This window comes from Enhydra lutris, unplaced genomic scaffold, assembly GCF_002288905.1.
Source record: "Enhydra lutris kenyoni isolate GAN:26980312 unplaced genomic scaffold, ASM228890v2 scaffoldscaffold9, whole genome shotgun sequence".
In the NCBI taxonomy this organism is placed as follows: domain Eukaryota; kingdom Metazoa; phylum Chordata; class Mammalia; order Carnivora; family Mustelidae; genus Enhydra; species Enhydra lutris.
The window spans coordinates 23,218,636-23,230,028 of record NW_019154093.1 but is presented as its reverse complement, the minus strand read 5'-3'; the positions used below and the strand labels follow the sequence as shown (position 1 = coordinate 23,230,028).

At 50.8% G+C, this 11,393-nt stretch overlaps 1 protein-coding gene across 4 annotated transcripts in view; it reads right to left on the bottom strand.

The window, feature by feature from the left end:
• Nucleotides 1-234: 234 nt before the first annotated feature.
• LOC111143355 (iodothyronine deiodinase 1) overlaps nt 235-11,393 on the bottom strand; it is a 14,847-nt gene continuing 3,688 nt past the window's right edge. Inside the window, exons 2-4 of one of the 4 annotated variants that reach the window (XM_022497044.1) lie at nt 6,919-7,062; nt 3,170-3,369; nt 512-1,016 (exon numbers count right to left, since the gene is read on the bottom strand). In XM_022497044.1, coding sequence (XP_022352752.1) covers nt 924-1,016; nt 3,170-3,369; nt 6,919-7,062 — 437 coding nt within the window. In that variant the 3' untranslated portion in view covers nt 512-923. The other 3 variants (XM_022497046.1, XM_022497047.1, XM_022497045.1) reach the window with 3 other exon arrangements.

The following is an 11,393-nucleotide window of genomic DNA, read 5'->3' as shown; positions in this document are numbered from 1 at the left end:
GTTGTGAAGGTAGTTTGAGTCCAGTGTGAAACATTCTTTAGCAGGAGTTCACAAGACAAAGGGACATTTAATATGTAACCCACGGAGAAGGAATGTTCTTCCCACCAAATGAGGCGCTTCCAAGCATATGGTATTTTTGCTGATCAGATTACACTGGGCTATAATGCAAGATAAAACAGGCTGACACAAACTGGAAAAGAAAATGTAAGAATCACACCGAAGCCATCTCAAACGGCCTGAGATAGTTTAATCACTCTGTATTAGCTTGCTGCCTCTTAAAATATTTTCTTTCAAATCAAGTCACAGCTGTGTGTACTTTAGGCTGTGGCCGTCATAGACAAATATGAAAAGAAGCAGAGTTAAAACAGATGAATAGCAATGGCAATCCATTAGTCTGATGTAATCGAACACAAATGACCGTTAGGAGACTTGCAAAGACATCAGAGAAACCATTTCCAGTGTGAGCTTCTGCCTAAAAGAACAACGGCTTTCAATTCCTCATCTCTCTCTCTCTCTCTCTAAACAACCAGCATGCTCTCCCCGTGCTTGGTTCTAAAAGCCAATTTAGTGTCTGAGATGATCAAGTCCATAAATGGTAAACTGGGGAAAATGAGTCTGCCTCACATAAGGACCGCCGTATCTGACCACTTGGTGTCAGAGTGGCTAGAGAGAGATGCCACGCCTCGGTAGGCTGCCCACGGAGCGGAGCCTCTCTCACGTGGGGATGTCACGCGATGAATGTGGTCTCCGTGGGGACAGCGTTGAGTTGTATGGTATTTTAACATTCTGCTTACTTGCTGCTTTGTCTTCTGATTACAATTGTTTGGTTAGATGAGACCAGTCTGACCAGCATGAGTCCAGAGGTGAAAACCACCAAGGCTGGGAGGAGACCCCAGAACTTGAGGAGCCCTCCTGTTGATCACCTAGCACTGGGGGATCTTTCCAGACTTGATGTGGAGCTTTTCCAGAACAGCACGAACTTCCTCTGGATGGTAGTTCCAAGGGCCCGATTTCCCCTGCAAGAGAAATGAATCAGTGTTCCCGGGTTTCCAGCCTGCAGGAATCGGTGGGTCTGGAGCTGTGTTGAGAGGACAGGGCTGGTAATGGCTACGTGGGACTTGTCAGGATGGTGTCCTCAATGGCAGAGACAACCCTCAGGTGGATGAGGTCACCCAGGGAGAGGGTGTGGAATGGTGCCAATATTTAATGGGCAGACTGGACCGAGAAGTACAAGGAAGACCAGAGGGGGTGAAGTGAATAGTTCCAAGAGGAGAAAGGGGTCTGTACAAATAATTATCTTCCATAATTAGACTTTCAGACAGGCCTTATCTTCTCTACGCCTCCCAGCAAGCACCACCCGTCCTAAATCAGACCCACCTCTGCCTCTCCAGTCCCAATGCCCTAGTTCAGCCCTCTTCGTCTCCTACTTGAACAGCCATCCCACCTCCTGACTTTTCCCAGTCCTCAATCCCTGCTCCCTTCAGTCCATGCATCACGCAGGAGCCAGTGATCTTTCTAAAATACAGATCCAGAGGCACCTGGGGTGCTCAGTCAGTTGAGCTTCTGACTCTTGATTTTGGCCCAGGTCATGATCTCGGGATCCTGGGATGGAGCCCCTCATCGGGCTCCATGCTCAGCAGGGAGTCTGCTTGGGCGTCTCTCCCTCTGCCCCTCCCTCCACTCACATGCACACACTCTCTCTACTAAATAAATAAATCTTTAAAAAAATAAAAAAAAAATAAGATCCAATCATGCCTCCCTCCTGCTCAAAACTCGTCAGTGGCTCTCCTTTGTCCTAAGAGGCACGCTGAACTCCTTGGTCCAGAATGAGACTCCTGTCACCACTGGGGACATGGTGACAATTCTCCATTCACACCCTGCCATAACCTGCCTCCGTGCCTTTGCCCACCTTCTTCCCTGTATTTGCCATGCTTTTCACTCACCCCGCTCACGCGGCTGGCTTCCTAGCCTTGAGGCCCACGCAGTTGTCCCCACCTCTAAAGAGCCTACCCTTCCTCAGGGGTCAGGAAATTTCCAATCTGAGAGCCAAGTCTGTCCTGATGCTTCACACTCATTGATGTCTCGTCTACACTGATTTTGTGCCACAGCAGCAGGATTGAATTGTGACCGGAGATGATTTGGCCCACAAAGTCAAAAATATTTACAACCAGGCCCTTCGCAGAAAATGTTTGCCAATCCCTGCTCTGGAGTCTCCTAGTACTGGGGACACCGGAGCACTCAAAGTAAGGGGTGGGCCATTCGCAATTCATTCCTGTGTTGCCAGTACTGGCTCGGGGCCTAGCCCTGCTGGGCTCCACCATGCCACCTTAGAGCCATGTCTCTGGGGAGAAGAAAGGAAGAAGGACCTGAATCCTTGTGCTGTGACCCTTGGCACCTCGGAAATTCATCTGCAAGTTGTTGCCCATTTCCCTGCCACAGTAGGGTCAGCTTGACCCGTGGGCAAGGAGCAGCCGTGTGGGGCCACGGTTTGAAATCCTTTCTGCAGCTATGAAACAGTTCCTGCCGTCTTAGGGGTGGCCAACGGTGCCCAAGTGGCCAGAGGCTGTGCTTCTGTCCCCCACCCTGGCCAGGCTGGAAGCCCTAAGAGGGGCACAATCACCAGAAAGTGAGCCGGGACTCGGCTCCTGCCTCGAATCCCTGCTTCAGCATCTCCAGCTGCTGCCCGTAGGGTTTGCTCTGCTCCCACTCCTACCACCCCCTCCAGGTTCAGGCCTCAGAGATGAGTGGCTTCAGACCCTCCCACCCCTGGCCCACCCCATCCAAAGGACTTAGAATTGGAATCAGAGCCTAGTGTGGTGTGACCTTGGGCAAGTCAGTGTCCTTCTCTAGCATTGTTTATGAAATGGAAACAACCTTCTCTTGTTCAGCTCCAAGCTGAGCTAGGGCTGGGCCAGTCTTCTGGGTTCGAAGGCAACAAGAGGCTGCAGCTCCAGCCCAAATGCTCTGGACTTTCCTGTGCATTATTTCACCTCCTGTGAGGTGAGGGTACCTCCCTTTTGCAGAAGAGGAAACTGAAACTCCACGAGAGACGAGGACTTGGCGCTGGCCACATGGCTGGTACGTGGCCAGGAAGTGACATGAATGCAGGTCTGCCTGCTACAAAGCCCTTTCTGCCCATCCCCATCCTGGGCCCCATAGCCCTGGTCACCTTGTAGAGGATCCTGCCCTCCCAGAGCACGTAGAGCCGCTCAGGCAGCGCTGCGTAGCACTGGCTGCTCTGGTTCTCCATTGTGTCCACCACCACAGGGCACTGGGGGCTCCTGTCCAGCAGCAAGCGGGCAGCCCTCAGGCGGTCCTGGAGATTCCGGTGAGTCCTGATGTTCACGTTGTTCTTAAAAGCCCAGCCATCTGCAAAAGAAGAGATAGGCAGTGAGCCTCACTGGCAGGGCACTATTTCCTGTCCATTAAAAACTCCCATCCCCACCACCTTTAACTGAGGGCCCCAGATAGAGGAGCCCTTAGCTCGATTGGGCCCAGTTTCCTACTATGAGTGAAGGCACGAGCTCACATAGGGAGTTACTGACTAATCCAACACGGAAATCCAGGACTCCTGACTCTCAGCTCTTCAGCATGGGAGAGTCGACTGGTCCCATGCTTCTTGAACTGGAATGTGTATTTGAACGGTTAAAGGCAGATTCTGATTTATCTGTCCAGGTTATCACTGAGGATCTAGCTGGTGCCAGCAGTGCTGGCATCACCGGGGGTTTGTTGGTAATTCTTGGGCCTGACTCTAGACTGACAAGAAATGGGGCCCACCAATCTGTCTTAACAGGCTTCCAGATGATTCTAACAACACACCGGAAGTCTACGAACTACTAGTCTAGACAATCTCCCTCTTCTAATTATTCTCCACCAGAATGTTCTTTCCAAAGGGCCAATCTGACCATGTCACTCTCCTGCTCCCTGTCATCTGCAGGAGAAATCCCAAGCTCCCCAGTGACCTGGCCTGTCTGCCCTGCACACCTCCCGCCTCTGTTCAACTGGTGGGTGAAACACCTGGGATTCCTAGACCCACCACCCCCGAGCTGCCTCTCGCTTCCACCCTCTTCCTCACGGGGCTGTCTCCACCTACAGTGTGAGAACAGGAGCTTCTCTCTCCTACGACTTTGGCCACTATGGCTGCCATTAGCTCTACAGACAGCCTCATGACACCTGCCCCTCAGGGTGAGCTCACAGCCAAGGACAACTGTTAGCCTGACAAACACCCTTCCTTTCAACCCCTAAGGAGTATTCCTACCTCCTGATCTTGCTACCCTCTAACTCATCATCCAAAAATCTCTGACAACATTATGAACACAAACTTTAATCAGATTTTTTTCTCTGCTTGAAAACCAATGACAGGACCAGCTCCTTAGCAAACATGTCACGATGCCGATGATCTCTCCCCACCTGCTCTTCTAGTCACGGCCGCTGGTCCTTCCGCATCTCGCTGAAGCGACTTCCTCAAATGAGGCTGACCCCCTCTTCCCTGTCTCCTTACCATCTTTTCCTTATTTGAGATCCTACCTGTCCTTTCAAGCCTCAGCTCTAACTCGGGCCTCAACGCTGCTACTGTTGACGTTTGTGGCAGGGCCACCATCCCGTGTGTAACAGGACATTGAGCAGTGTCTTTGGCCTCACTAAGCACCCCGCCCTCCCTTCAATTTGTTTTTGACAACCAAAAACATCTCAAAGCGTTGCCAGATGTAACCCTGGGGGACAAAAATCACCCTCCGTTCAGAACCACAGCTCTAAACCCCTCTCCTCCAGGAAGCCTTCCCTGACACACGCAGCTATGTGTTAGGGGGCAAGCTCTTGAAGCCTCTGTTAACTGTTTCCCCATCTGTTATGGGATTAATAGGACCAGCGTTGCAGATGACTGTGAGGTAACTTGTTTAGAATTCCTAGTACTCGGCCTGTTTCACAGAAGCTGCTTAAAAAATACAGGTTTATCTTGCCTGACTCCCCCAAATAACAGACAGGTAGGAAAGAACCCAGTTTTTATTCTATGCCACAGGTATTCTGCTACTTTGCTCTGGAGAGGCCCCAAATCAGACCCATTTAAGGCTGCTTGTTAATGTTAATTGGAAGGGGATTTCAAATGGCCTCGTTGCCAAGGTGCCCTTCTGCCTTCTTACAGGAAGTGGTACTCATGTTAATGGGCTGAAAAAAATAACCATAAAGTGCTACTGGCCTTGCCCTTCCACTTGCCCCATTTCTGGGGAGCCTGGACCCAGCTAATGTGGTCATGGGATCCTTCGGAAGCCACGTGGCCTGTGTTTACAGTAATAGCTGCTTCCCAAGGTAAGGGAAGTTGGAAAAGTCTATCAGCGGAAATGGCCCCACCTCCTTGGTGCTTCAACGTGCTCCGCTCAGGAAACTTCCTCCTAGAGAAGCCAGCTCTCGGGACAAATTCACATCAAGATACAAGTGCCTGGCCACAGTGTAAAGTAACTACCACCTGCCCCAAGACATCGGAACTTTGTAGATGACAACAACGCCAGCTTACCTTTGTGTCATGTTTAGGCAGTCAGTCTTGTGCAACTGTTAGCTTCACAAGGACCTCCTAGGGGAGGCTAAACTGGGATTCTGCCCCTCATCCTGCATCTGAGGACATGGAGGGCAGGAGAGGAGCAGTGACTTGCTTCCCCAACCTTAACTGTGAGTTCCTGAGAGGCAAGAACTATGTCTATCTTTTGTTTCAATATCCCCAGGACCAGCACAAGTGCTCCTTAAATATTGTCAAATGAGTGACCCTATGAGGTTGGTCTTGTCATCCCATGTCACTGTTGCAAAAGTGGGCATGGAAGGTGAGTTCCCCAAGGTCACGTGGTAGAGCTAGGACCCATAATCAGGTCTGAAACTCTGAAGTTCATGTCCTTCCCACCATGCCTCATGCCTCCCCATAACTTACCTGGAGAAACAGGTGGCGTGTGGGAACCTGATTTGGGCCCCAGGCCCTAGGCTTTGTGGGATCGGTGGACCATTTGGTAAAGTTCAATGGGCTTAACCCACAAGGTGTAGGAGTTTCAGAGAGCACTCTTCTGAATGGAACTCTCCAGCAAAGGAATAAGATGTCCCGTGAAGTAATGAAAATGTGTGACCACCTGTCGGGGTGAAGAAAGAATACCTGCCCCGGATGAAAGCCAGCTTGGGGCAGTGGGTCTCCAAGTGTGGCCCCCAGACCAGCAGCGTCAGCATCACCCGGAGCTTGTCAGAAATGTGAATTCTCAGGCCCCATCCCAGATTTCACTGATGAACTCTGGGATGGCGGGGTCCAGCAGTCTGTTTTAACAAGCCTTCCAGGTGCTTCTGATGCTCTCTAATGCTTGGGAACCATCGACGGAGAGGAACCATAGTGTCCCTTTGAGTCTGGAGAGTCTTAGGAGGGGTCGCACACGTAGCTATGGAGTGGGCATTTCCCTTGTGACGTTTCAGGTCTAAATTCCTCCTACTAGCTCCTCCTCCTTGATTTCCACTGGACCCGTCCCTCCAGGTTTTTGTTTTTTTTTTAAATTTTATTTATTTGAGAGAGAGAGAAGGAGCCGGGGGAGAGAGGTAGAGAGAGAGGGAAGAAGAGAGAGAGAGAGAGAGCAGAGAGAGAAGCAGACTTCTCAGTGAGCAGGAAGTCGGACGCCGGGCCCAATCCCTGGACCCCAAGATCATGACCCGAGAGGAAGCCCACCAACCGAGCCACCTCCAGGTTTTCTGCTCTGTGTGCCGGTGGAAAGCACAGACTGTGAAGTTACCAAGTGGTGGGTAAAGGCAGCAGGGACTGAAAGAAGCAGGTACTCCGTGAGGAGTGGCTCTTGCCCTCATTCCTCTTCCTCCCCACTCCCCAACCTTGAGCCTGGGCCTGGGGAAGTGAGGCAGGGAAGAGAAGGTAGGCAGAGGCAGAGGCAAGGAGTCTCTCAGTACCTGATGCGTGCGCTTCCTCGATGTAGATGATGAGGAAGTCTGCCATGGAGCAAAAGTCTTCAATCAGTCTCTTGAACTGGTCAAGTTTGAAAAGAAATGAAGGTCAGGTACAACTTCCAAAATTTAGCACCAGTGGCCTGTTGCCTGAAAACAGGAATGGAATCATCAACAACCAGTCCTCTACACAGAGCCTTGGTTCGTCATTACCGTCTTCACTCTGGATGCTCTCTCACTTCTGGTACTTTCCTTTTCCCTCGAAGACGGAGCCAGGCCACAGTGAGGGGACAGACGCCTACAGAGCCTGACTTAGCAGAGGCTGGAGCCAGTTTACTCCTCTCCACAAGGAGGGGATTTTATCAGGGGGTCTCAGTGGACCACCTGCAGCTACTAGGTGGTAATTCAAATAGTGAGGGTCCCTCCCAGGCAGTTTATAAGGTAGGCACAGATCTGTCTTCTCAGGTGATGAGATTAGAATACTGCAAGGTACGCCATTTTTCTCCTTGTTTACAGACTTGCTTCAGGTCACACAGCAGGTCAAGTGTGGAATTAAAATTAGTACTCTGGCTTCTAGACGCTCAATTCAGAGTTCTCCTCATTCAAAGCCCCTGTTTCCTCATTCAAAAATGGACATAATAATAATACTTACCTTATAGGATTGTTATAAGGATTATAGGTAGTACGGATAAGGGAGTACAGATAAGGCCTTAAAGTGGTGCTTGGCCCATAGCAGGTACTCAATAAATGTAGGCTGTTGTTATCAGCTATCTTGTCTCTGAGTTAGGAAGTGGGACAGGCAGCGAAGTGGATGCCACAAAGGGGAATGAGGGGTAGGCCCAAGACTGGCTACATGATTTGCTGGCTCGGTGCAAACTGAAAATGTTCAAAAGTGGAGCGGGTGGGGGGAATTGCCGTTAAATATATGAAAATAAGAAGATTTGCTTCTGTGGCCTCTCTCTTGCACTGGCATGGTATTTTCTAGGTACCATTTAATGTCAGACTCTCACAGACATAGGGATAGTCATAGGGCAAATGCAGTCCTTCATAGTCAGCCAGGAAGCCTAAAAGTACATAAGTGCCTGTGTGACTACGGTCACCGACTACCAGCTTTCCTCTCCCTCCAGCCAGCAGGCCAATGCACAATGCCCCAGTCAGCGTATCATGAGAAACAGAACTAGACATTTACCCTCCCGACGTGCCCACCACCCACAGGGTATCACAGCTGCCATTCAGGAATGCTTAGGCTCCTTGCTGGGCGGGGGGCAAGAGGCTTCTCCCACCACTTTCCCTCAGTCACCTGACACACTGCCCCATGGCACCATTAGCCCAGGATGGAGATGGCCATTTCCATGCCCTGCCATGAAAGGCTGCCGGAGGCACACACCCGACCACTCCAGCCTCTCCTTTGCCTGTGTCCAGGTCCTCTCTGGGGTGAGAAGGCGGTGGCAGTCACTGGGAAGGAGCGGGAAGGAGGCGGGACCAGCCCTGCCTCTGAGGGTGGAAGAGCAGGCCGTGGAGGACATGTCCCAGGGAGCAAGAAGGCTGTGGGAGGCCGGATCCCGCAAGACCAAGGCTCCAAGTCCCTTAACAGGTTCCATTGTCCCATGAGGCTTCCCTTAAAAAATGTAAATTCCAAGACAAAATGATTAAGGATTTCAAGATGGCTAATGTAGAGCATTAAACCCCAAGCACAGGGCCTTCCCCTGTGTGATTCACTGGTCCCACACCCATGAAACCACCCTGGGCGGGGTGTCTTCCGCAACTACCCCACCTTCTTGGGAGCTGCCAGCACCCGGGGGGTCCCTGTGGCCAGAGCGGACATGGTGGAGGCCTCACCTCACATCTGTTAGAGCACAGCAGGTCGTGCACTGTGACGTGGCCCATAAGAGAGTTGTGTCGCCCAGGCTACTTGTTGCCCTGCAGGGCAGAGCCCTCTCCCCACACGCTGGGGAGTGGTTCAGCAGAGAACAAGGCCAGCCTGGCTCTGCCTGCATGCAATTTCTTTTCTTTTCTTTTCTTTTTTTTTTTAAGATTTATTTATGTATTTGACAGAGAGAGCACAGGTAGGCAGAGGGAGAGGGAGAACTAGGTTCTCCTCTGAGCAGGGAACCTGACGCAGGGCTCGATCCCAGGACCCTGGGATCATGACCTAAGCCAAAGGCGGACACTTAACCTACTGAGCCACCCAGGTGCCCCTGCCTGCATGCAATTTGAGGTCTATTCAGTGGCAAAAAAACAAGTCAACACATAAATGTGGTAATGCCAACTTGTGATAAGTGTTTCGAAAGAGTCCATAAAGGAGTGACCTACTTTAGACAGGTGGGTCAGAAAAGGCCTCTGAGGACATGCCATTTAACCCGAGAAATGAAGGACAGGAAAGAGCCAGCCATGGGCAAAGGTAGGAGGAGGGCATTCCAGGCAAAAGGACTCCATCCTATACAAAGACCCTGAGGCAGGACAGAGCTTGGTGAGTTCAAGGATCTGCAAGGCCACTATGACCAGAGCCAGGCCTGGGAGCGGGTGGGAGGTGGGGGAGGGAAGATCACAAGAGGCAAGACTGGAAAGACAGGTATGAGCAGGGGTGGTGGGGGGCAGGGTCTCCTATGCCTTGGTGAGAAATCTGGATTTTATTCTGGGTACCGTGGGACATCGTGGAGATATAAAGCAAGGATGGTAGATATTTGTTGCATTTTTGGCTGCCTGGTTCCTAACCGTCCTTCCTAGGTGGAATTCCCTATTTTGTATGCTATTAATAGGAGCGTATGCCTCTATGGAGGACAGAGGGGCCAGGTCTGTTCTCTGTCCCGGGCAGCCAAGGCATAAGTAAGCAGTGGCCCAGCTGGGTTGATTGGACCATCCCACAGAGATCTTTGGTCCTGAAGTCATTGAGACAGCAGAACTGGTCTGTGGCCCAGTGGCAGTGCTCCTGTCTGGACTGGGGGAGTCCTGGGGTCAGGCGTGTCGGTTCCCAAGGCAACCAGAGTGACAGCAGCATCCAGGCCTGACTTTTGATGCTAAAAGTCCAGGCCCAGCGCTCCAGGTGTGGTTGATTCTGGGGGTCTTGTAACACATTCTTAATATGTTCTTGTGTGTGTGTGTGTGTGTGTGTGTCTGTGTGTGTGTGTGTCTGTGTGTGTGTGTGTCTGTGTGTGTGTGAGACTAGGAAAGCAGAGTACATTTCTGTGACTTGCAGGCCAGACCCCTGACTCCTACGGTAGAGAGATATAATGAAATGTGGTCAGATTTACACCTGAAGATCGCTATATGGGGAAAGGCCTGAGGATGGGAATGGAAGTGGGGAGGATCCAGTCAGGGGGTGCCGGAGAAATGCACGTGAGAGATAATGGGAGCCCGGGTTAGTGTGAGGGCCGAGGAGAAGGTGAAAGATGAAACTGACAGGACTTGCTAATGGAGAGAAACCGAGGGCATCTTAACTTGCTGACGGTGTATTTCGTTAGTTAGACCCTCACCTCATTGTGCAATGGGTTTGAAGAAGCCTATACGTATAGTAAATTTTTTTTTAATAAAAAAAAATCATGCCATTCTGGGAGGCACAGAACAAAAGGGAAAGATGGAAAACAAAGCGGTCTTAAGGTCGCATGTATTCATTATAACTGAACTAATATTTGATTGAGTTTCCTGGTGGCCAAGTAAAGAGAGAAGTGATTGATTATAGAGTCTTCATTTTTCAGTACATGAGGAGAAAGCTGGCCAGGAGATACAAAGCTCTCCTTGTCCTTGGCTCATAGATTTTTTCTTAGGAGGCCCTAAGGGGCACTGAGTGGGCCCCAGTCCCTGTTGGATGATTACACAAGTCCTCGCCCATGTGACAGGACTGCCCAGGCCTCATCAGGGTAGTCTCAGAGGCAAGTCAAGGCTAAGTGGCCAGCCATTGGCCTCCAATGACCCCAGAGAGTCATGCTTTTGATAAGAACCCCGAGACAACGTCAGGACCAGTACTAAATATTAGCTATCTGGAATTTTGTTTTTAATTGGAAAAAAAAAATTCAACATCACTGATTAGGAAACTGGATGAGACAGAGCCATGTGTTTAATTATTTATAGTGTGGTTAGGTGCAGTGATCAGTATGGAGGGCAAAGTTTAAGCTTAGTTCCCCGCTTTTCTGATAGCAGAGAGGAAGGATGGGTGCAAGGGGGTGACAGGACAGAGGACTGGCAGTCTGCCTGTGTGCACAGGCCACGGGGCAGAGGACACCGTTTCAGACATCGGGCTAGCACTGTCAAGTCCATCTTGTCTGTAGAAGTGGGGAAACAGGGACGCCTGGGTGGCTCAGTTGGTTAAGCGGCTGCCTTCGGCTCAGGTCATGATCCTGGGGTCCTGGGATCGAGTCCCACGTCGGGCTCCTTGCTTGGCGGTGAGCCTGCTTCTCCCTCTGCCTCTGCCTGCCACTCTATCTGCCTGTGCTCACTCTCACTCTCTCTCTCTCTCTGACAAATAAATAAATAAAATCTTAAAA